The 21,434-nt window shown below is 43.5% G+C and overlaps 11 protein-coding genes across 11 annotated transcripts; 6 read left to right on the top strand and 5 right to left on the bottom strand.

Annotated features, from left to right (window-relative positions):
- Positions 1-168: 168 nt before the first annotated feature.
- Positions 169-1,282, bottom strand: V1512DRAFT_256530 (uncharacterized protein). Its single transcript, XM_066915032.1, has one exon. The coding sequence runs from the start codon at positions 1,261-1,263 to the stop codon at positions 643-645; it is 621 nt and encodes a 206-aa protein (XP_066774276.1). The 5' UTR covers positions 1,264-1,282; the 3' UTR covers positions 169-642.
- A 2,672-nt stretch (positions 1,283-3,954) lies between these two features.
- V1512DRAFT_256522 (uncharacterized protein) lies at positions 3,955-6,080 on the bottom strand. The gene is made up of 3 exons (XM_066915031.1): positions 5,555-6,080; positions 5,416-5,505; positions 3,955-5,366 (listed from the first exon to the last, which is right to left on the bottom strand). The coding sequence occupies exons 1-3, from the start codon at positions 5,938-5,940 to the stop codon at positions 4,289-4,291; spliced, it is 1,554 nt and encodes a 517-aa protein (XP_066774275.1). The 5' UTR covers positions 5,941-6,080; the 3' UTR covers positions 3,955-4,288.
- Positions 6,081-6,299: 219 nt separating this feature from the next.
- V1512DRAFT_273394 (uncharacterized protein) lies at positions 6,300-8,208 on the bottom strand. Its single transcript, XM_066917725.1, has 4 exons — positions 7,933-8,208; positions 7,379-7,880; positions 7,153-7,326; positions 6,300-7,102 (listed from the first exon to the last, which is right to left on the bottom strand). The coding sequence occupies exons 2-4, from the start codon at positions 7,741-7,743 to the stop codon at positions 6,688-6,690; spliced, it is 954 nt and encodes a 317-aa protein (XP_066774274.1). The 5' UTR covers positions 7,744-7,880; positions 7,933-8,208; the 3' UTR covers positions 6,300-6,687.
- On the bottom strand, positions 8,192-8,763 carry V1512DRAFT_256519 (heat shock protein 9/12-domain-containing protein). Its single transcript, XM_066915030.1, has 2 exons — positions 8,637-8,763; positions 8,192-8,586 (listed from the first exon to the last, which is right to left on the bottom strand). The coding sequence occupies exons 1-2, from the start codon at positions 8,644-8,646 to the stop codon at positions 8,264-8,266; spliced, it is 333 nt and encodes a 110-aa protein (XP_066774273.1). The 5' UTR covers positions 8,647-8,763; the 3' UTR covers positions 8,192-8,263.
- Positions 8,764-9,973: 1,210 nt separating this feature from the next.
- Positions 9,974-11,063, top strand: V1512DRAFT_273392 (uncharacterized protein; the record flags this gene model as incomplete). Its single annotated transcript, XM_066917724.1, has 3 exons — positions 9,974-10,293; positions 10,344-10,438; positions 10,483-11,063. The coding sequence occupies 3 exons, from the start codon at positions 9,974-9,976 to the stop codon at positions 10,872-10,874; spliced, it is 807 nt and encodes a 268-aa protein (XP_066774272.1). The 3' UTR covers positions 10,875-11,063.
- Positions 11,064-12,202, top strand: V1512DRAFT_256516 (P-loop containing nucleoside triphosphate hydrolase protein). The gene has a single exon (XM_066915029.1). It carries the CDS (start codon positions 11,258-11,260, stop codon positions 12,149-12,151), a length of 894 nt encoding a protein of 297 aa, XP_066774271.1. The 5' UTR covers positions 11,064-11,257; the 3' UTR covers positions 12,152-12,202.
- Positions 12,203-12,424: 222 nt separating this feature from the next.
- Positions 12,425-14,502, top strand: V1512DRAFT_256513 (Metallo-dependent phosphatase-like protein). Its single transcript, XM_066915028.1, has 4 exons — positions 12,425-12,783; positions 12,831-13,156; positions 13,206-13,902; positions 13,949-14,502. Exons 1-4 carry the CDS (start codon positions 12,630-12,632, stop codon positions 14,416-14,418), a joined length of 1,647 nt encoding a protein of 548 aa, XP_066774270.1. The 5' UTR covers positions 12,425-12,629; the 3' UTR covers positions 14,419-14,502.
- Positions 14,499-15,577, top strand: V1512DRAFT_256511 (regulator of volume decrease after cellular swelling-domain-containing protein). Its single transcript, XM_066915027.1, has 2 exons — positions 14,499-14,824; positions 14,879-15,577. The coding sequence occupies exons 1-2, from the start codon at positions 14,568-14,570 to the stop codon at positions 15,390-15,392; spliced, it is 771 nt and encodes a 256-aa protein (XP_066774269.1). The 5' UTR covers positions 14,499-14,567; the 3' UTR covers positions 15,393-15,577.
- V1512DRAFT_256507 (uncharacterized protein) lies at positions 15,578-16,723 on the top strand. Its single transcript, XM_066915026.1, has 2 exons — positions 15,578-16,263; positions 16,313-16,723. The coding sequence occupies exons 1-2, from the start codon at positions 15,672-15,674 to the stop codon at positions 16,426-16,428; spliced, it is 708 nt and encodes a 235-aa protein (XP_066774268.1). The 5' UTR covers positions 15,578-15,671; the 3' UTR covers positions 16,429-16,723.
- Positions 16,724-17,021: 298 nt separating this feature from the next.
- On the top strand, positions 17,022-18,626 carry V1512DRAFT_218717 (uncharacterized protein). The gene is made up of 2 exons (XM_066913636.1): positions 17,022-17,559; positions 17,655-18,626. The coding sequence occupies exons 1-2, from the start codon at positions 17,164-17,166 to the stop codon at positions 18,174-18,176; spliced, it is 918 nt and encodes a 305-aa protein (XP_066774267.1). The 5' UTR covers positions 17,022-17,163; the 3' UTR covers positions 18,177-18,626.
- On the bottom strand, positions 18,608-21,384 carry V1512DRAFT_232179 (high-temperature-induced dauer-formation protein-domain-containing protein). The gene is made up of 3 exons (XM_066914006.1): positions 21,201-21,384; positions 20,057-21,148; positions 18,608-20,011 (listed from the first exon to the last, which is right to left on the bottom strand). The coding sequence occupies exons 1-3, from the start codon at positions 21,294-21,296 to the stop codon at positions 18,695-18,697; spliced, it is 2,505 nt and encodes an 834-aa protein (XP_066774266.1). The 5' UTR covers positions 21,297-21,384; the 3' UTR covers positions 18,608-18,694.
- Positions 21,385-21,434: the final 50 nt, after the last annotated feature.

Genomic DNA, 21,434 nt, shown 5'->3' with positions numbered 1-21,434 from the left:
AAGTAGATAGAAGTAAAAGCTGCGATGCAGCCATACCCAATCGTCGATCAAGCCAGCTGAATATTTGGAGCCGCAATACAGGAGGCTCTCGATAGGGTTCCAGCACTTAAATCCCTGAACCCTGAAACCCTTTGACCGAGGTTGTGTTTTTTTACGTCTGTTATTGACTATCAGTTATAAGATAATCCCATTACTAATTATCACTGTAGTAGCCTATATATCACAGAACCGTACTTACTCTCATAGCATACAGAGTTACCGATACCACACATTATACAAAAGTTAGCTTTGCTGCCATAGTTTGAAGCTTTCCATTTTGGTAAGAATAGTACATTAGCACCTCTTTTCCAAACTTTTCGCTCCCATTGGAATAGAAATCAGGATCTGCAGCACCACCGTAGTTGAATCCACCAGATGCGGAAGTTTGTTTCCACAGAATTTTATTATCAATCGCCCACAGCCCGACTGGGATTGGCGTTGAAGGAAAATGGAATCGGCGCAGTTGTTCAGAAGATCAACAGATACGCATTGTGATGTTTTGAGAAGAAATGGGTTCTACCGGTCGCGAATGGGGTTTTGTTTGAAATGACTGCTGCAGTTGGCCGTTGGACATGGATAACAAGTTTAGTCGAGATCCAAGTGCTAGTCTGTTGTCATAGTACTTCCAAGTAGCCCTGTCTTTGATTGTTGTGAGCGGAGCCATCGCCGCATGAAGATCGTGTTTGTACGAGTATGAAACGTCAAGACCATATAGATACACCGGCGAGCCGACAACGACGTTAATGTATACATAATATGCATAGACTGCACCAGTCGAGTATAATCGCTGGTCGGCGAGTGATTGTTAGCTGGCTCGTTTTGGATCGACCGTGTATTCAGCCATGATGTGTCCGACGATGCTGAAAGCTTTAGGACTGGTAAATTTGTTGACCTGCCAGATGTGCACAGCTGTATTTGCAGTGGATGGAATACAATTGGTGCAAGCTCACAGCTCGAACCGGGTCCACCTCTTGGTTGAGACAGCCGCCTCGTCTGATGTAAACCGGACGGCAGCTTTGATGCTGGTTTAGGAGTGCAAGTCACGTCTGTCAAATTAGACTCATAGCTCAGCGTGTTTGAAATTAGGAGTGAGTTCCGCGACATGCTAGCGAACATGCCTTGCTTGTTCACGACTGTGTCACAAAAAACCCACAAAATGTATCTGTCAATGCTGCACGACCTACCGCCGTCACGGTACAGGTCGTATGCATTGTCCGGGTCCATTTGCTTTCCAAAATTGGTCGTGGACTGCGTGCTCGAATACGTTGGATTGGCCGAAGGACCGTATGCCAGAACGGTTGGGAGTGCAATGCTAGTCGATGCTGCCGGTGATACAGCATGAGGAGCCAATGACACTGTCACGATTGTGGCGGCCAGCGCTGGTAAGATTGTTGGAATCTGAGAAATCATAATAGATTGCTGTTGATTGAAATTACTGCTTCCAATGTTGTGTTTGAGGCTTTCACGAAGCTTTCTACCCAAGCTACAGCCATCACTTCATATTCACACCGATTGAGTACCGTGACGATTGCAATTTAACCTGATATTGGATATGTTGTTGTCGGAGGGTCCGAGGCAATGAAATAGCGGTGTCACATGGTAGTTCTAGCGAACTTATTGAACTGTGAGCAACAACTTGGTACCTTCCTACAGGGAGGTATCCAAAGGCTAATGACGTCAGGGGTACCTGTCAAAGAACGTGCATGTACCTGACATCTTCGATGAGAGACGATAGAAGGTATGGTTTGAAATTCAGAGTGCGGCGTAACGACTGCATGCCAAAAGATTGGTAAAGCATAGATCAGCCCATAAAATGCTCTAGGGGCAAGGCCATATCAGGTCATTTTACATGCAGGTGGCCAATTGAGATGACAGGTTTTCGGAGTTCTAGCTCGCACGAAGACTAGATTGATAGCGGCTGACGAGACTCGGTGAGTGTCAGTGCGGATATCTGTTTAGCGATGGCCTCTCTTTACGCGAAGATTTGTTTACCATAGTTGCGATCATTTCGCGACTCCAACCTCACTGCAGATATGAGAATTTAGACTTTCACTTACGAACTGGGCATTGCATGTGCTTTTTCAAATGCCAATAGGAAGCTGGAGTCTAGTTAGATAGCGGTCGAAGTCCAATTTGAGCCAAATAGCCAATAGTTCTACCATTTTTTGCATCGTGACAATGACCGTTGGCACGAGATAGGCCGAAGCCAAAAACGATTACGGTTGGCCAGTAAACGGTCATGCCGGTATGTTCGTTATAACGTTGTTGTGGTAATGTACAACTTGGACAATGGCGTTGAATACTGCTCCAGCTGTAAGTCAATCTTGACATCTGGGTGTGATGAACGTCGTTTGAAGCGTGTCGAATAGAACAAGTTGTGAGACGGCGCTAAAGTTTAATCACTGTTTTCCGCTTCTACTAAGCGATTTCACTTATAGCGGCGAATTCTGTTTGCAGGGTCTAAGGTATCTCCAGCCTGTTCGCTAACAGCGGCTAATAGCTACTAGAAATCAAAAGAAATAAGAATGTCTTGTTAACCGTTATAATAGGTAAGATGCAAGCAGATATAACCAACTTTCCTATTTTGTTTTTTTTCAATATAAGGAACACGTGAGCCACAATCATACCGGTCGTGGATACAACACCATCTCAATTGGTCTGATAAAATGAGAGCGTCGTAAACATTTTTAAGTTTACCACAATTTTTTTTGTGGGATAGCATCTCGCAGCGTAAGATCAAATTAAACCTTAAAAATTATACTCTGGCGGTAGGCAGACTGCAAGAAATAGATAAGAGCACCGTCGTTACCTGACCGATGCGATTATAGCAAATTTCACGCGTCTGTTCTATTGCTTTCTTTGAACAGTTATCCCGTCGGTTTTTTTTTTCCAGATGAGCTTGACTTGGTACGACGGCAGTCGTCGCATTGGCTGCGCAAAGGATCAGGCGCAGTGCACGAGTTTACGCGGGGCTACCATGTATAGATCAGGCCGCGTAAGCGCGCATTAAATCAACTAACTGCTTTTATCTTTAGAAAGTTCTAGTAAAAACATGTGCAATCAGCACACCCAAGGCAACAAGTTCGTGCAATGAAAGACAGTTCTATGAATGTATCTAGGCAAAATTGTATGTCTGGCTTGGCATTTGTGTGAAAGTTTACTTCTATTTTTTTCAATCAGCTGCTGCTGTCACATATTTGGCAAAAAGGTAAAAAATGATAGTCTGTTCGAATTGTTGCAACTTGGTTGTAGTGACACTTAGCACTGGGGCTAGACACAGTATTGCCATCCTAAATCTGTTACTGATTGCTCACAAACCATATTCAAGACGTATTTATTCACGACAACACAGAAAACTGACGTTGCTTAAAATATCTTTGTTTTGATGAACAGGAATAGAAGAGACTACATAATAAGGTTTCATTATAGAAGAGGCTTTACAGGCTAACAAAGTTGATATGGTCTAAGCGAGATGTCAAATTGTTATATGAGACTCACGATTTCGCCAACGCCAATCTATGTATAATTTGCAGTAGCGCGCCACACAGGCTCAAAACAGAAAACCGCTTTACTATAATCACAGATAGTATTTTGCTGCCCAATAATAAGATTTATGAGCTCATATCGAATTAATTTGGCGTACGCGAAACTATTAGCGGGGCCAGTGTTTGTGCCAAGCAAATTTATCAGTCAGAATGTGATTTGTCTTTAGATTTGTATTGCATATTTACCACCGCCATACATATCGCTGAAACTGATTGTCAACAACTAGCCCGCCAGTTTTTTTAGAATTTAGGTTCAGTTCCAGTTGGAGTTGTTACCAAATTCATACAAGCCAACTGATGGGTATTCAAGATGTCTATGTTATTTGAAAGACAGCAAGACGCAAGGTAAAATTGATACAATTTATTGTTACTAACTTTTCCTTGTTGCTTGCTAACTTTGTACACGCAATATAAATCTGTTTCTATAAATGCTAGCGAAAGTGACTGGGTGGGCGTGCTAGAAAATTGGCGGGGTATTATGCTAGATGCGGCGCGAATCTCAGTTTTATGAAATATTTTGACAGTTTGATTTCAAGCGGGCTGATATGAGCTATAAGGGCTGGTTAGTCGACCACATACTCAAGCGTCAGCATTTCGTATTTATATTCAACGACCACTTTTGCGAACAGGCAAAAAAAAAAAGACAATCGTATGCTACTAACCAGAATCCCTTTCTTTTACTTTATCTCTTGTTCCGTACTACTTCAATCAAAAAAGACACTGTCTTCTTGTTCGCTATACCCTTTGTTTGCTCTGTGAATTCTATCAACAATAACTCTAGGCAAAAATATTCCAGTCTCATACAGATCAGCCCCAATGCTGACTAGCGCAACATTTAAACTAAGCTTGATTTGCATATCCGGCATGAAGTCTTCCACCTCATCGTCGTTGTCGACAACATTCATCATATCTGGCTTGTACAGCACAGCAGGCTGATAATATTGGACCTGAAGGCAACGCCGTTCAAGGTTTATAGTCGATAAAATTGCCAGTGCACTGTCAACAAGTAGCAAGATCCTTGCATCGTCACTATGCAGACTTCCATTTGATTTTCCTATGTAATCATTGAAATCAACCGCAAAGCGTTCCGCAATTTCATCGCGATGCTCTCTGTAACCGTCCACAGATTTCAGCATTTCGCTAGATCCACTATTGTGTAAAAAAGCCGGATTTAATGCTAATTTTAGCGTCTCGACTCGCATTGATGCAATTTCCTCCCCTGTCCTTCCGACTGAATCTCTGTCTAACTTTTTCAACCACTTTGAAAACTCGACAGGTAGAGCTGGATGCAAATATTTATCAAATATATTAGACACTAGCCACTGTGCGATAAGCGCTTGCGCCTTGTATTTTAGCGGCACGTCCAGAAATTTGAGATGTGTGGGAAATCGATCGTTTACCCAAGTTGTTGCAGGACTAAGAGCGAACGAAGTCGAAATTTGACTTAAATTTCCAAACTGTTTCTGGTATGTGGGATCATCAACAAGAGTGCGCGATCCTTCAATGGCTTTCACGGCTATTTTCATCTGATCTTCTTCCAATTTTGCTAGAGCATTACCCAACTCCTGTGTCAAGAATTGAATTTTATCTTTCGCGAACTGCAATTTATCTGATGAGGTAGCAAGGTCCCGAGTCGACTTATCATATCCATCGCTCATTTCGTCGTATTTGCGCATGTGACTTTGATAGAATTCAATCCAACGCCCTGCGTTTGGATATTTAGAAGTATCAGCCTCTGTTGGTTCATTAGTGGTCGGCCTTGGGTTTTCCGGTTGTTCCGTTCTAAAAATGAATGTTAGTTACCTTAATCAAGTTCACACGGAGAACTGACGTCTGGCGTTGCTCCTCTGTCACCATTGCCGACTGAGTAGATGTCGCCGGCTTTCTCTTTACTGGAGCGTTTGAAGGAGTGGCTTTTCTGCTATAGCATGCAATGTCAATAAACATCGTTTCAGACATTAAACACATACCCGCCAAAAAAAGAATTCCGAAACGCAAAATTCGTAAGTACGTTCTTCACAGAGTCATTCTTCACAGGATCATTTTTGACAGGATCAATTTTCACGAAATCATTTTTGACAAAATTAGTCTTCACAAAATTACTCTTCACATGAGAATAACCGTTCGTTGTTAAAAGATCCTGATCGTTGTTTTCTAAAACTTGGTCGTTCTTCTTCAAATCCTGATTACACTCTTTCTGATCCTTAACGACAGACTGCGCCTTACCGGAACGTGAAGTCCAAAGAGATTTCAGATTGATTTGAGCAGGTTTTTTTTCTTCTGAATTGCTTTTGTTGACTTGTTTCGTAATGCGCTTCATACTTGCATTAGTTGTGTACGCAGGTTGCGAGCTCATACTATTTTGCCCAAACAGGATCTCTAACAATCAATAAAAAAATAACTAAGCACTAAACAAAAATTGAAGTTTTACAACTTCAAATGCAAATTTACGCAGCAGAGATCCAAAAGCTGGCGGAAAAGTGAAATCTGCAGGTGCGTTGAAATGCGTACACGCAACATTAAAACTAATCAGTGGTTAGGGTCTTTTGTGCGTAGCGATCAACGCAACTGACTTTGAACTGCTGTAGGGTTTGTATGCATCTGTCCTTGTCACGGTTTCAGGAATGTTCGGATATTGCTACCACTATAATTAGATAACCAACACAAAAAAAAAAAAATTTTTTTTGAGAGAATATCTACGCAAAGGAAGGTAACATGGGTGTAATCAAAGTAGTCTGAAATAGCATTACATAATGGCAGCAAGCATTAATTACAAAACAACGACGGACGCAGGGCAGCACTAAAAACAAAGCTCACCGTTTGAGAGGTCATCCATGCATTCGACATTTATTCAATGTCCGTTATAACAATTAACTCAAAATTTGGTCATGTTGTGACAAAAGAAAGACTGTCATAATAGCTTTTTTGCTTCAAACTCTTTTAGAGTATCTCCAAATTTGTACACTTTCGTTTGGTTCACTTATTGTACTTGGAATAGTCACCAACAACTTTTAAAAATCCGCTATCAGCGGTGCATCCGTAGGGACTGCTTGTTTGTTGAACTTACCTGCTTTGGTGCAAGAGCCGTCGAACTTAAAGTCGCTCAATTCGGAGCCGACGAGTTTGTCTTCATAAATTCGTTGAACTTAATTCTGTTTTCATGGTCATCGACAAGTGTTCTTGGTGACTGAGCCAATTGCTCGGCTATTGTTTGTGAATGTGTCTTTGTGTCTTTCAGTTGCTTTTCTAAGTCTTTTATGCGAACACTTAGATCCCTTATGTAATCGTTTAAACTGCCCAATTTAAGGTTGTTCTTATTGCGAATGTCGCTCATCACATAATATTTTAACATCTTATATTGATAGAAGCGAATCCAATCTCCTAAATATTTGTCGGTTCTTGTAATTTCAGCATAATCGGGCTCTGTATCAGCATCTAATCCAAAAAATTCCAAATCATTTTCTTTTCTTGGAAAAGCAGCATTATTGTCAGATTGCAAAGGTTTTGGCTGCTCATATCTGTAAATGCAATATTAGCTGTGTTCGTTAAGTCACGCTAGAAAGCGTACGATTCAGTCAATTTTTTCGTATTTGTTGTATCAAGAAGTAATGGAGACTGATTTTCTATTCTGAAATGACTTGTGTCAGCTCTGTTCGGCAACACAGTCGTCGGGTCTAGAGGCTGCAAATCCGGGTCTTTACTTGTATTCCTTTCCGGATGTTTTGGATAAGCATGGTAGTTGCTAAAAGATAAAACATTAGTCCCCTTCGCCTTAATTTTTTATATTGTAGTACCTTCTTCTCGTCTCACTACCGGGAGTCGGGGGCAATTTGTGTGCGACCGCGATCTCTGACGCATTGTTGCTAAGCTGTGGCAGATTTTCAGGTATAGATGCATTCACTTGATGTACGTGTTTTGTAGCCCCCCTTGGTTGCACACCAAAGATTGTTTCCCTTGTAACCATTCTTGGCTCTTTAAAACCCTCGGAATCCATCAGAATGAAAGCAAGAAGTGAAGATAAAACAGATTGACACCAGCGCAGGCAAAGAACAGTTTGACATACGAATGAGAAAAAGGCGAATTGGAAGTAGTGAATTTTATAAGTTGGTAAGCATGCGTACAACACATTAAACCAATCAGTGACTAGGTTCATGTGCATAACGGTCAGGGCAACTGAGTTTAGGTTCGTGCGTACAGCTCATTAGTTGCTTACTCTCACGATAGTTGACAGTGATTTTAGCAATTTTTTGATAATTATCGAAGTGATCACATTGTCATTCTGACACTCCCATAGTCCTACAAAATCAGATCAGCAGATATGCCATTAAAACTAAAGCATGGACCGTACAGTTGCTACGCCGTACAGATTTGACTGTGACGTTGATATCGATATACTAGAAGTTGTTTTTGCAGTTGTTCTGTCAGGTAGAGAGGTTTTACAAACAACTTATATAAATCATTAGTCCTGACTCGTATTTAATCCTATCTACGCCAATTCTACTATAGCGCATACATATACATTTTTTTTCCGTATAAACTTTCCTATGCTTTCGGAACAAAACCCTGAAACTCTCGTTTCTAGTATGTACATTACTTTTACTTCCCGCGTGTATACATAATTTCCATATATTTCAGCTAAGATAATGTTCTTACAGCAATTCTGAATCATACAATAAGATTTATTTCTTTTGGTTTCCAGAAATATATTCTGAAGCCTGGTTGAGAACGTCAGCGGCAGTCTTCTGTGCATCAGCAGCATACTGCTTCGCACTGTCCATGAAGCTAGCCTGATTCTCCTCAGCTGAAGCCTTTGCGTTGTCAGAGTTACCAGTGACTGAGTCTGCGGCCGACTGGAAAGGTGACTTGGTGTCCTCTGGCTGGACGTCACGGGCAATCTTATCGTAAGCTCCAGTAACGCTCTCCTTTGCCTGCTCGGCATATGACTTTTGAGAGTCAGGAGTAATGGTCTCGGAGATCTTATCGCTAACAGGCTTGCGTCCAGCTTAAAAAAAGTTAGTACGATCCATAATTATCCAAAGCTGTTAATCATACTGTCGGTCATTTTGAATATTTTCGTAGATTTTGTAAAAGTTCTTCGGAAAGACTGAATTGTGGCGATTATAAGTCAAATGAAGACTTAGGAAGAATTGAATTAAAATGTGGGTTGATGCAGAAAGTAAGTTGAGGAAGAGGGGCGGACAAGCTATACTTATAGAAGTCGGAGCCATTTAAAGCTGAACCCACATCTGGGTGCAATTCCAGTGGGAATGTAAGTAAGAGGTTTTGAATACGTCATAGGTACGCAATCACCGGTCGATACTTCTCGACAATGCTCAATGCATTCAACTTCTAGTGTGGGAGCTGTCGTTGCCGATCATGATCGAACGTCGTTCGGGGCGCACCCAGAATCATAACCCCCCCCCCCCCCCCCCTCACCTTACGGCTCACAACGCTAGTACACGCAAGTATCAATTTAGCATTTCTGGTTCTGCATGTTAACATCAATTGCGCGTCAAACTTATAGTAGTAGCATTTGAAGATCATGACGTAGAAGTTCAATAACTAATCCAGATCTTTAGTGCGCCGCACGCTTTTTTCACATGGCGATCGCGAAACTCTCCGTAACGCTGTCACCACCATAGCGCTGTCACCACTGTATTTGACTTTCAAATTGATCGGCTGAGCTACATCATTTTAACCACAAACTTTCTCCACGTGAATCAATTTACGTGAATGATCACGTCGACGCTCATCCTTCTGGGTTTTTCTAACACTTTTTAGGCCTGTTGGTAGAACTTGATTGTTGAATAGAAAAGAATCCCACTCGTGTTAGGATTATACTTACAGCGTAGTTTGTGTACGTTCTGGCTTACTCTTATCTTCAGGGATATACCAGAAATGATCCTAACTACGCAAGATGGAGCAGCACACACAGTCACGGAGATCCTTAGATGCCTGCTATGAGATGAGAGATGTGCCAGTATTGATTACGTAGAACACTATCGAATTTCACAGGCAATTGCGGTGGATGGATCGACTAATTATGGTCCCTGAACTGTTCGCGTAATGTTTAATGTTAGGTTGCTATATTTGGCTTTCAAATACCGAATGAAATCAATGTACGTGAGCACTGTCCATGGATCGGCAATTGCAGCCATTTCTCATTCGCCCGCATCATTAGCCCACAACTGATAGCATAATGGTGCCTTGATTCGCGAATCAACATATCTGTTTCGCTGTGCCTGCTAAGATCGCGTCTTCCCCGTCGGCGCCCTGAATGCCTTGACGACGTGCTGATCGACAAAACTCTGACGTCAATTTAAACTTTATATAGAACCTTATTTTGTCCCTGTTTGCAATCTGTTCCGATCTTGAAATTGCGCCAAGATATGCTCGCCAGATTACTATCTCTTTTTGCGAAATCAAACGATCTGTCTGACGATAAATGTGATGCGATATTTTACAACAAAGTAGCAGTATTTGCGCATTCTCTTGAAAATTTATGGTACAGGCGATTGTGGACGCAGAATGGAGGAAAGGTCAGAAACGTACCAGGGTTCTTAACAGCAGCCCATAATACTCGTCTGATTGACGGAGTTGTCAATGCTGAACTACAAAAGATTTGGGTTGAAGTTTTTCGACATGCGGACTACGTTTTTGTCGATGGGCAGACGTGGGCAAACCAAGTTGCTGTCGATCTGCGGTTCGAGTTTACTGAAGATGTGAATCTAGTACTTGCATAATTGACACTAACTTTAGTATTATACCGTTTGATCCGGACTGGATTTTAGATTGTATTCAGGCAGGCAAAATTGTGTCGAGTGTGGATCACGCGTTTTGGCCAAGCCGAATAAGTTGGAAATGGCTTTGTGTGGATCGTGAAGTGCTGACTGTACAGGCCCTTCCTACGTATCTCCAAAGCCACAGTTGCAGTTATATAGATCGCCACTGTGTACTCCTTCGAAGTTGGTTACTGTACAAGTCAAAGCAATTCAACATTCAAAACAACATTTGAGTAAGAACAACTCTACAGTGTCAACGCCGTCAACACCAAGGAAAACTGTCGTTTCAAACAGTAAAGCCAAGCTCTCGACTTCAACTATTAAACGAAATGCGAAGCATGCAATCTCACAGACGAAATCAGCACGAGTATCACGACGAACACCTAATTACATGCCAAACTCTAGTTTACAATACTCCAAAGACGACTCTCTGGATTCTGTAATCAGACCCACAAATCTTCGTAAAAGGTTTTTCATTGTCAAGGAGGAGAAAGGTGGGATTTCTTGAACAAACTCGATTTTCAAGAATCTCTCTGGACTTAAAAAATCAGAAATAGACGAGATTAAAGACGACTAAGTCCTTATTTAGCTTCGCATATATCATTGCTATTAGCTCAGATTTGCGTTTGTCAAATTTTACTATTTTAAACCTATAGTTTTAAAATGTATAGTACTTGAATCCCGTTATGCAACATACTATAATTTGATATAAAGAGACAGTACTGCAGTACTCATTTGAAGATAAATTAATCCACTTGAGGGCATTGGGTTAGGTGTTGAATTTGTAATCTTTCTCAAGAAATTTACAATCTCACTTATTAGATGAATTACTACTAGACCAAGACAGAGTTAAGAAAGTGCTTACTGTAACCAATTTGGGAGACAGTATTTATGACTTCAACAAATGAAGCTCCGGCATCGCTGGGCGGTATCAAGCACATTGTACTTGTGCTATCTGGTAAAGGTGGAGTTGGCAAGTCTTCGGTCACGACACAACTAGCTCTGTCACTAGTACACAAAGGATTTTCAGTCGGAGTGCTAGACATAGACTTGACTGGTCCTTCTCTTCCTCGGATGTTTGGTTTGGAATCAAAGAAAATTCATCAAAGCTCGAAAGGTTGGGTTCCAGTCTACACAGACAGCTCGAAACGCTTATGTGTGATGTCGATTGGGTTTATGCTCAAAGATCGAGGCGACAGCGTGGTCTGGCGTGGACCGAAGAAAACAGCGATGATCAGACAATTTGTACAGGACGTGCTTTGGGGAGAATTGGATTACTTGCTAATTGACACGCCACCGGGCACATCAGACGAACACATCTCAATTGCAGAGCAGTTACGAGACGCTAAACCAGATGGCGCAGTATTAGTTACGACACCACAAGCTGTCGCGACGGCGGATGTTCGAAAAGAACTCAGCTTCTGCAGGAAAGTCGGGTTCGAAATCTTGGGCGTGGTCGAGAACATGAGCGGGTTCCTATGCCCACATTGCAGCGAATGCTCGCACATTTTTTCTAGCGGCGGAGGCGAACAATTGGCTGCACAGTTCGGATTGCCCTTCTTGGGTGCGGTCCCTATAGATCCGAAGTTTGTAATGCTGATTGAGCAACAGCACGCGGCCGCGGTCGCGGTCGCAGCCGCAGCTGCTGAAAACGGGCATAATGCGGTAGAGTCCGCTGTCGCATCATTTAGCTTGTTAGAAAAATACAAAGAGTCGGAGCTGTGTCCAATATTTGAAAAGATTACGACTCAGGTGGTGGATGCTACGAAGGACAGACTGCGGTGACTTTGCTGGTCACAAGATTGTACCAAGTAATACATTTATTATTTTATTGTACCATAGAGAGTTCAAAGCCTATTTTACAGACTACCTTTTAGACTGTTGCAACGGCTGTAAAAAGATATTCGGCGTACAGAGGCTCCACAATTTGGATTAAAGCAAAGTAGCTTTAGAGTTCAATTATGACATTATATCAGCAGCTCCAACCATAATGTAGAAAAACTTTAAACAGAACGTGATTTGTGCTACAAGATCACCTCGTACATCATAAAGTAGCGAGTCTATTTGAAGCACAGGATCAAACGCTATTCATTAACAATTTAAACCTATTCAATTTGAACCACTATTTAAATTGAGATAAACTTGTTTTGTCTGTTCAAAATTACATAACTCGGCCTAACAGAAAATTTCTGTTATTTTATTTGCAATTCCGGTACAAATATCGACCTGTACGTTTCCACTCATAGCCAAAACATTCTATAAAATGTCAGATCTAGACGCTGCTGCTGCAAACACTCAAAAAGTGCAAAATGCCATTCGTGCTATTCAGACCAAAAAACCAATTCCCGAAATTGACTTCACGCTGTACACTTTAGATGACGGCTCAAAAGCGTCGACCACTGAGCGGGTGGTTAAAGGTAAGTTCTGGTAAATGATGCAGTGTTCGACTACTAATCCACTCTAGATGTGCCGCCAACAGCAACATTCAACCCTCCAGACTCAGATGTGTTTGAAGCTGACGGGAAACCCAACGTGAAGTTTTTGAAACAGCATTTCTCACATGAGGGCCGGTTGACAGTTGCGCAAGCTACACGTATCGTTGAAGCAGGGACTGCAATTTTACGCAATGAACCTACATTGTTGGAGTTGCCAGCACCACTTATTGTATGCGGGGATATTCATGGCCAGTTTTTTGACCTTTTGAAGCTGTTCGAGATTGGCGGAGACCCTGCCGAGACTCGATATTTGTTTCTAGGTGATTACGTCGACCGTGGTAAATTCTCAGCTGAAGTAGGTTTTTTGTACCAGAAATATGTATAATATGCCAACATTTAACTAGGTGTTGCTTTACTTGTGGTCGCTGAAGATCCAGTATCCAGATTCGATGTATCTCTTGAGAGGCAATCACGAGTGCCGAAACCTGACGGCATACTTCACGTTCAAAACAGAATGTCAGCACAAGTATAACGAAGACTGGTACGAGACTTGCTTGGAGTCTTTCTGTATGCTGCCACTTGGAGCAGTCATGAACGGCCAGTTTTTGTGCATCCACGGTGGTCTGTCGCCGGCTATACAGACGCTAGACGACATTCGCTCGATTGATCGTTTTAGGGAGCCGCCCACGCAGGGAATCATGTGTGATATTTTATGGGCTGACCCACTGGAAGAGTTTGGAGCTGAGACCACGGACGAGTATTTCAAGTACAACCGGGCTCGCAGCTGCTCGTACTACTTTTCTTATCCTGCTGTTTGTGCATTTTTAGAGAAAAACAATTTGTTGTCAATTATTCGCGGGCATGAGGCTCAGGACGCAGGGTACAGAATGTATCGCAAGACAAAAACTACTGGCTTCCCGAGCGTCATGACAATTTTCTCCGCTCCAAACTATATCGACAGCTACCACAATAGGGCAGCTGTGCTCAAATACGATAACAAAGTGATGAACATTCGCCAATTCAACCACTCACCTCATCCTTACTGGTTGTCTGACTTTATGGACGTGTTTACGTGGTCACTACCTTTTGTAGGATCAAAAAGTGTGTTAACAGATTGCTTCATCTAGTTAAGACTAACCAGTTATAGTTACCGAGATGTTGATTGCTATCCTTTCTATTTGCACTAAAGAAGAGCTTGATCAAGACACGCCGCTGACTTCGGCCGACGAGGAAATTTCGGCGGCGAAGGTAGCAGACCCGGACTTCGAATCACATCGTAGCGCGATGAGGCAGAAGATTTTAGCTATCGGCCGGGTGTCTCGCATGTTCCAAATTTTGCGTGAAGAGTCGGAAAGCGTCAAGGAGCTCAAGAACGTTTACGGCGGCAAGTTACCGGCCGGCACACTTATGCTTGGCGGCCAGGGTATTCGAGAAGCCATCACGTCGTTTGAGGAGGCGAAAGAAGTTGACCGCGAGAACGAAGGACTACCTCCATTGCAAGAGGAAATTTCTCAATTCGAGCAAGAGCGCAAGGAGGCGATAAACAAAGCAATCCATGAGGTTGACTCAGACGAGAACTTAAATCGTATCGCCAGGAGAATAAGTTTTGGCAGCTAAAAATGGTATATAAATGAGATATTTGGATTCACAGAGTATTTATGAACTTGGACATACAATGTAAACTGAAAACATGCACCCTAACCCGATAGTATTATGGTACTTATTGGTATGGCATATTTTAAAGTCGATACACGTACAAACACACAATGGCGATAAGTATACTAACTTCACGGCCATCATCTTCATCTTTTGCACCGTTACACGAGCACAATGGGGATGGACGACAGAATGGCTACGGTAGCAATGCCAATGGATCAAGGCTAGAAACAGAAAATCCAGAGGTGCTACATTACCATGGGAGCGGCAGAACAGTTCAAATACGACCGGAGGGTGCAAATGTGACCGGCATCGGAGTAATACCGCCTGATGAGCTGGATTCTATTGAAATATTTGTCACATCAGCGTATGTGGCCGTTTTCTGCGAGTAAATCAGACTCCGTTGACCGATTATGTCTAGAAACTTGATATTTTTTGCCGAATTACGGGGCAAAGGCGTAAGTATACCGTACACCAATGTGTGCGTGCATGCTGTACAAAGGGAACCTATTGTTGGAGTGTATTTGCAGCTCGAAAATGTGCCATTTTCAATCACTGATGTTGTGACTGAGGATGAAGAACCCGTGGACACGAACATGCTTGAGTTTGTGATTATTGGTGCTGGTGACGACGCGTCACAGCAAGAGCTTGACGTCATGGCACTTTTTACGGCATTGGCAGAATGCTCTGCACTAAATCCTGATCCGGACAGCAACGACGACGTTGGCGACGATGCGGTTCGAGTAATGGGATCGATGGCCGACATTTTTACAGACGGACACGAATGGATCACGGCCGACAATGCGGACGACTTTGCGGGCGAGGTCGAAGGTGAAGGTAGACTGATTGTTGAAGATTCTCGGTTTGCAGACGCTGATGAAGACGACGATATCAAGTTGGACGGAGGAACTTCCAAGTATCGCAGGACAGAATGAACGTCTAATATTTACGATAAAGATCTAGTTGTAAACAGTGTTTTCTACAGAATTTTTGACTATCCACGGGACAATAAAATTTTTCTTTTCTGTCCATAAAGAAAAGAAAATTTTACATTTGATGTAGCGAGATGAATACGCGGTTCGTATGAACGAGACCTTTCGGCCATCTCCATACCCTAACCCATTTACATTTTTGCTGTCCAGCCTTCGAAATGTGAATGATTGCATGCTGAATCCGAACTTACGCTTTCCAATTTGAGCACAAAATCAACAAACATGCCTCGGAAGCGTCCCCAGTCCGCATACTTCTCGGTTATGGCCGGCGGGTTGGGCACATCAGAGTTCATGACCCCGTTGCCGACACCGGAGCCGTCGCCACAGAGAGCAGATGGTTTGCAGCGCGCGTCTTCAATCACGGCCTCGGGTCAGCAGCAGCACCAGCAGAATAGACGACAGGGTCGGCATGGCTATTCGCAGTCACTGTCACCGGCGTCATCATCAATTATGTCGACCCCTTCGCCGACTCGACCTACTTTTTTGACCAGGCCTAGTTCAATTGCTTCGTCTGGATCCACGACTAGTACGAACAGCTCGTCCGGTGGAACACGCAATTTCAATAATAGTCGGGTCCTTGAAAGCCCGACTCGAATGCCAAAGGAAGAACGTTCAAGACGAAGAGTAAGTCAACCCGTGGTTGTGAACCCATATTACAACACCAAACGCATGTCTCGAGACGGAATATATGCCACTATTGCTGGAAGCGGTGTTTCCATGAACAGAAAAAGCAGTACAGAAGTTGCGCCAATACAGTACCCAGCAGTAGGGATGTTTACTGTCCAGTCCATATTAAGCAGCGCGGGATGTCCAAGTAGGTGGCCGGTTACGAATAAAACCAATGAAACACTAACTGTGAATAGTGCCTAAGCTATACGAGACATCATTTGAGTTTGTAGAAGTGTGTGATGCTTATTTCCATGCACCTGGACATTTGTCGCCAGAGAGTGTATTAGGAGGGCGAGTCGTTAGAGGGTGAGTGAGGTGGATAGTGTAAAAAGTACTGTAAGATAAAGAGCATACGGGGCTTGTATGACAGGACATATATAGCATTTTGGAGGTGTAGCATCAGTTTGTATAATAATACACATTGTTTTACTGGTACTTAAACAGTCAACGGTGTGTATACGCGTACCTCTAGTTTGTGATGAATAATAGTGTTCGATGGTAGTAGCTTACCGAGGAATGTTCGTTATCTATTCATACTGATATGCATTGGGTAAGGGTTTAACGCACCTATCTACAGTACAAAAGTTGCATTACAATTCACCTGCTCCATAAACCCGTGCGGCAAAAGAAAAAAAATTAAAGTACATCAACTTTGACAAGACAATTCAAATTATTAAAGAGAAGAAAGCACCAGGAAACAAGTAATGACGTACACGAGCAGTGCTAAAAGTGGCAAAAACGTCACCTTGCGTTGTTGTTCAGGGTTTGATTTTAGAATCCGCCACACATACTGCGGCGTTTCTAGCACAAGTGGGTAAACAGCGCCGCACTTGCCGTATGGAACCAACCTGACACATGGGCTCCCTTCGCTGGGGCTGCCGTGCGCTGCCGAAATTCGCCAGCCGGCAAAAGTCGTCGCCATTTATAACCTTCATCATCTGTGCTGTCATCATCCTTTTCTTCCACACTTTGTCGATCATTCACTACAAATTACTTTTCAACAAACTTCTCTTCAAAGAATTCTTTCTTTAAATCACATTCAAAAATGTCTTCTTCAGGGACACAGGATATTGTTATCTTGGGAATTCCTTTAAATTATATCATTGCTGCGTTCTTAGCAGTATCACCAATCACATCCTATGCTGACCAGATGTTCTACGTCTGGCGTCGCAAATCTTCAGATGGCTTCGCGCTCGACACTTGCGCGTTATTAATTGTTGTCTCAACACTCAGAATTTACTACTGGCTCGGCCGGCCATTAGAACTGCCTATCTTGCTGCAATCTGCGTCAATGCTCTTTGTTCAGCTTATCTACCTCAAGATGGCTCTCATGTACATGCCTGCAGCTTGGAGACGGTCAAAGTCGATGGAGGATCACTTCATTCCATTCAAACGACCACTTTTCTTTTGGCAATGGAAAAGTGATTGGAAATTCTATATTGTATGCAAACATTGTGAAACGCTTATCGTTAGCGCACGTGATACTCACGTGATCTTATCGTTGCTATTGAATAATACTAATCTTTATTATTATAGTGTATTGCTTTGTTTATGGCCGTTGTCGGCATCTTTGAACTGTTCTTGAAGTCGTTTGATACATGGTTTGCTATCATTGCCCGTGTTGCCGTCGCGACCGAGGCTGTGCTACCACTTCCTCAATTGATCCTTAACTACACACGACACTCCTTGTCTGGTTTCCGATTCACGCTTCTCTTTGCCTGGGTTTCTGGTGACTTTGTCAAGACCATTTTCTACTACATTGATGGCCAGGAGTTTTACTACAAAGTTGGCGGTACTTGCCAGACTGTGCTAGACTTTGCCATTCTGTGGCAGTATATCTACTATTGGCGCAAGAAGCGTCTTGAAGAACGTAAGACAAAAGAAATGAATGTTGAGGTTGACATTCTCAGTATCTCTGATGGGTCATCTGTCTATTCCGGTTCAGATCTTGATGCGGATGAGGATGCAGCTTTGATTCCGTCTGTTACCATTGAAACTGAAGGATCTGCCAAGACCGTCGAAGATATTTCTTCAGTCCCGGCTGACCACGCGGTTTAAATCGGTTTTGTTTTGTTTTCTTTTTACGCGTTTATAGACTTTGATTTTTTTTGCGTGTTCATTATTTTAATTGCTATATTTGTTTTGTGGTAAAGACGACAAGTTGGTCGTCGTACAGGTTGTTGGCTTGTGCATATAAATTTGGTTCTCGGTATTCGGTTACGCTTCGTGCTAGGAATTTCCTGTGATTTTATGGTTGCAGATCTATGGGGTATATAGTCATTCATGGCGAATGAAGCATATACCGGGGTGTCTTGTACATAATGGGGTGCCGTGCTTCATGGTATCTTTTACGACTCCAATGACTTGGCTACTAGCTATGAAGCTACGTGCCATGTTATTTTCATGAATGTGATGGTTTTAAATATGCTGCTTCCAATTATATCTAGATTTAGATTTATGCGACAAATTTATGTGCTGTTGCTTGCAGGTGTTGCACATATCTGCGGGGGGAGGGAGGGGGGGTGTTGTATGTTCAATCTATATAATTTCAATCTATTAAAATGGTAGACCTTTTTTTACTGTGTAGCCCCGAGTCTGTCCAGAACAGATTTCGCCACGGCGTCAACTGCTCCTCTTGGTCTCATCAGAGTCAGCCCGGCAGCTTTCGTAGTCTGCACTCTAAACAGCGCAACATTCGTGCCCCGCCAAACACCGGTTCCGGCCAAGTCCCCGGCGACGATCTCGTGCGTGACAAACACCTCGGCCCATAACACAGAGTAATACCATCCTTTAGCCGCGACGGTCCATTCAAACGCAATAGGCTCGTGGAACTGTCTCGTGTACGAGCCGGACGCAATCACGTCATCATCCACATGCCTCAACGCACTCAAAATCTCGCTTTCATAATTCCGTGTTTCGGGAGACGAGTGCCGGGTCGGTGAAGTTGACGCGCTGTTTTCGGCAGATTGAAGCGGCAAAATATGGTCCAGTTTCGGAATCAAGACCGGCAACGCTTCGTACAAGTGCGCAATCAAATTCAGCTCAAGCTTGGAGTGCCACGACTCGAACCAATATTCAGTCGGCACAAACTCTCCAGGCTCGTCCTGCGACGACGAAGCTCGAGGAGAGTTGCTCGCGGTTGACGATGTTGTGGCCGCCGGTGCCTTCCCCTTGCTACGCTCAGAACCTTCGCCGTAATCAGCTGCGTTAAACACAATCACGACATCGTCTTTTCTGTCGCCAGCGCTGCCGGCAGCCCGGCGCTGTGACCGCACGTCTTCAAGACACCGCTCAAACGTGAGCTCTTGTAACGCAACAAACTTTCTTTTTGCGCGAAACAACGTGTAAAGTAGGTTGGTGTTTGATTGATGGCTGTTGTTGACCACCATCTCATTAATCGCAAGCAGTAGCTTCTCCAACAATAAATGATTATTTGCTTTTGCTAGCAAGAACGATGGGGCAGAAAGCATGCCAAGTAAGTGCATCATGCGTGCGCACGTCAATCTGCTCAAATTAACAATATGCGGCGCCAGATTGATGTGAATGTCCAGCAAATTTGGATACAACGCTGCGAGCTGGCCTTTACTAGATGAAACGAGACTGTAGATTGACAGCAGTAAGTAATCCGTGTATGTCCCGCCTGCACCTGCTCCATGCGACGCTGACTGCCAGCCCGGTATGCGCATCGTAGACGGTAACGCGTGGTGAGATTCAAATGGTCTGTTCAGACGAACACAGAAAACGGAGTCACACGAGATTGTTTGCAACACGTAGATCGACAGCCGCACGATCCCCAATCGCGACGGGTCGAGTCTGTATGTATGCGCATAGTACAGAAACAGCACGACAAAATCGTGAATCCTGTCAGAAGATATGACGTAATTTCGAAAGCGCTATTTTGTAAGACCTATGATTACCTTAAAATCCACTCCACTTACAGCGTTATACCTCACTAGCTCCCAAAACAACATTATCAGCTCAGGTGCCCATTCAACTTGTCGCTGGCTGCCTGGCAAGTACGATGCACTCGCTTGCATAGGCTGGTTCAGCAACCGCGACATGCCATCCGCCAAAAATTGCAAGTCTTGAATGCGGTGCAACCTACCTAAATAGAACCTGTACCAATTTCTGGCCAGTAACGGTCCTTCACCAGTCACACGTACTCCAAGTGCGGCTAGATTCTCATTTTCGGGGACAGAATATGTTGCCAGTACCATCAGCAATTGAATCATGTACGTGACCAGTAGCTGCCGCGGATCTGCAAATACAACATGGTTGTACGGTACTCTCCAGCCAGGGTTAAATTTCATTGTCGAATTTAACAGCGAGCAAAGCATGCCTAAGACTACTCGTTTGTCTGGATTGCAAACAATATAACTAATGAATCTCACACCTCTTGTCGGTAGCAGCGAAGACGGATGATACATTGCTTCCGACGTGATGGTAAGTATTGTGCGTAAAGTCTCAATCTTGTTTGATTCAAACTGATGATTCGTTCCGACAGGAGTTGTAGATCCGATACCAGTCTCCCAAATTGTGTATGCAACTGTAGAGTCCATTCCACAAGCAAGCGGAAGACTGAACCCGGGAAGAAACAGGAAATCAGTCAACGTGTCAACTAAAGTCGCACCTAGCGGTCGCTCGTCATCTTCATCAATCGCTTGTCGCCAAAACAATTCGTCACGCCACTGCGCCAGCTCGGGCTTCTCAAAAATGAACGGGAGCACTCGGGTCAAGATACGCATGCAATTTAATGTCTCCTTCGTTGCACGCTCTGCACTTAACGGCACCTCGGCGTTGCCATCTGTACCAGCAGCCCTAGCAGCCTGCAATGCCTCCGATGCTTGTTGCGCGGTCTGCTGTACGGGAGCATAGTGAATCTGTGAATGCCGGAGAAGGAAAATCAAACGTGAGACATCGCTGACAACCAGATGCTCCAAGTTTGTCAATGCTGTGTCGCGTGTTCGTCGAACGTCTGCGGTCGAAAACAGCATAAACACGTCCTCCACAGTCTCTGGGACCTCCCAAAACTGCGCAAACCCAAGGTCAGCGAAATGCGTAAACATAATGAATCAAACATACTTGAGCCCAGAATGCATCTGACGGGGGTATACTTTGCTCCTCAAAAAGCCTGAATACTGACTGTTTGAACGCAAGCTTAGAGCTTGTTGCGCCCATAATTTTCGACAAGTATCCTTGTAGCAGAATATAAGTTCATGCGCTAAATTGCGTTCGTCTCTTTCTATCCTACCGTGTGACTCGGAACATCGCGACTTTGTGTTCGACGACCTTCAGGAGGTCCTAGAAGTTAAAGTT

This window comes from Lipomyces arxii (genome assembly GCF_038497795.1).
Source record: "Lipomyces arxii strain Phaff 12-163 unplaced genomic scaffold V1512scaffold_1, whole genome shotgun sequence".
In the NCBI taxonomy this organism is placed as follows: Eukaryota; Fungi; Ascomycota; class Lipomycetes; order Lipomycetales; family Lipomycetaceae; genus Lipomyces; species Lipomyces arxii.
Note: the sequence above shows the minus strand (reverse complement) of the source record. Positions and strands in the feature narration are given on the sequence as shown.

What these genes read in the sequence shown, in the direction of transcription:
- V1512DRAFT_218717 (XM_066913636.1), top strand. Translation starts at nt 17,164, where the DNA reads ATGTCTTCTTCAGGGACACAGGATATTGTTATCTTGGGAATTCCTTTA. An exon ending in GTGATTGGAAATTCTATATT is followed by an intron (nt 17,560 to 17,654) that starts GTATGCAAACAT and finishes TTATTATTATAG; the next exon opens with TGTATTGCTTTGTTTATGGC.
- V1512DRAFT_256530 (XM_066915032.1), bottom strand. Translation starts at nt 1,263, where the DNA reads ATGGACCCGGACAATGCATACGACCTGTACCGTGACGGCGGTAGGTCG.
- V1512DRAFT_232179 (XM_066914006.1), bottom strand. Translation starts at nt 21,296, where the DNA reads ATGGGCGCAACAAGCTCTAAGCTTGCGTTCAAACAGTCAGTATTCAGG. An exon ending in CAGATGCATTCTGGGCTCAA is followed by an intron (nt 21,149 to 21,200) that starts GTATGTTTGATT and finishes GGGTTTGCGCAG; the next exon opens with TTTTGGGAGGTCCCAGAGAC. An exon ending in AGCTAGTGAGGTATAACGCT is followed by an intron (nt 20,012 to 20,056) that starts GTAAGTGGAGTG and finishes CTTACAAAATAG; the next exon opens with CGCTTTCGAAATTACGTCAT.
- V1512DRAFT_256522 (XM_066915031.1), bottom strand. Translation starts at nt 5,940, where the DNA reads ATGAGCTCGCAACCTGCGTACACAACTAATGCAAGTATGAAGCGCATT. An exon ending in CGGAATTCTTTTTTTGGCGG is followed by an intron (nt 5,506 to 5,554) that starts GTATGTGTTTAA and finishes TGCATGCTATAG; the next exon opens with CAGAAAAGCCACTCCTTCAA. An exon ending in ACAGAGGAGCAACGCCAGAC is followed by an intron (nt 5,367 to 5,415) that starts GTCAGTTCTCCG and finishes ATTCATTTTTAG; the next exon opens with AACGGAACAACCGGAAAACC.
- V1512DRAFT_256516 (XM_066915029.1), top strand. Translation starts at nt 11,258, where the DNA reads ATGACTTCAACAAATGAAGCTCCGGCATCGCTGGGCGGTATCAAGCAC.
- V1512DRAFT_273394 (XM_066917725.1), bottom strand. Translation starts at nt 7,743, where the DNA reads ATGCACATGAACCTAGTCACTGATTGGTTTAATGTGTTGTACGCATGC. An exon ending in GGTAGTGAGACGAGAAGAAG is followed by an intron (nt 7,327 to 7,378) that starts GTACTACAATAT and finishes TTTATCTTTTAG; the next exon opens with CAACTACCATGCTTATCCAA. An exon ending in ACGAAAAAATTGACTGAATC is followed by an intron (nt 7,103 to 7,152) that starts GTACGCTTTCTA and finishes TTGCATTTACAG; the next exon opens with ATATGAGCAGCCAAAACCTT.
- V1512DRAFT_256513 (XM_066915028.1), top strand. Translation starts at nt 12,630, where the DNA reads ATGTCAGATCTAGACGCTGCTGCTGCAAACACTCAAAAAGTGCAAAAT. An exon ending in CACTGAGCGGGTGGTTAAAG is followed by an intron (nt 12,784 to 12,830) that starts GTAAGTTCTGGT and finishes AATCCACTCTAG; the next exon opens with ATGTGCCGCCAACAGCAACA. An exon ending in GTGGTAAATTCTCAGCTGAA is followed by an intron (nt 13,157 to 13,205) that starts GTAGGTTTTTTG and finishes ACATTTAACTAG; the next exon opens with GTGTTGCTTTACTTGTGGTC.
- V1512DRAFT_256511 (XM_066915027.1), top strand. Translation starts at nt 14,568, where the DNA reads ATGGCGATAAGTATACTAACTTCACGGCCATCATCTTCATCTTTTGCA. An exon ending in GAAATATTTGTCACATCAGC is followed by an intron (nt 14,825 to 14,878) that starts GTATGTGGCCGT and finishes GATTATGTCTAG; the next exon opens with AAACTTGATATTTTTTGCCG.
- V1512DRAFT_256507 (XM_066915026.1), top strand. Translation starts at nt 15,672, where the DNA reads ATGCCTCGGAAGCGTCCCCAGTCCGCATACTTCTCGGTTATGGCCGGC. An exon ending in AAGCAGCGCGGGATGTCCAA is followed by an intron (nt 16,264 to 16,312) that starts GTAGGTGGCCGG and finishes AACTGTGAATAG; the next exon opens with TGCCTAAGCTATACGAGACA.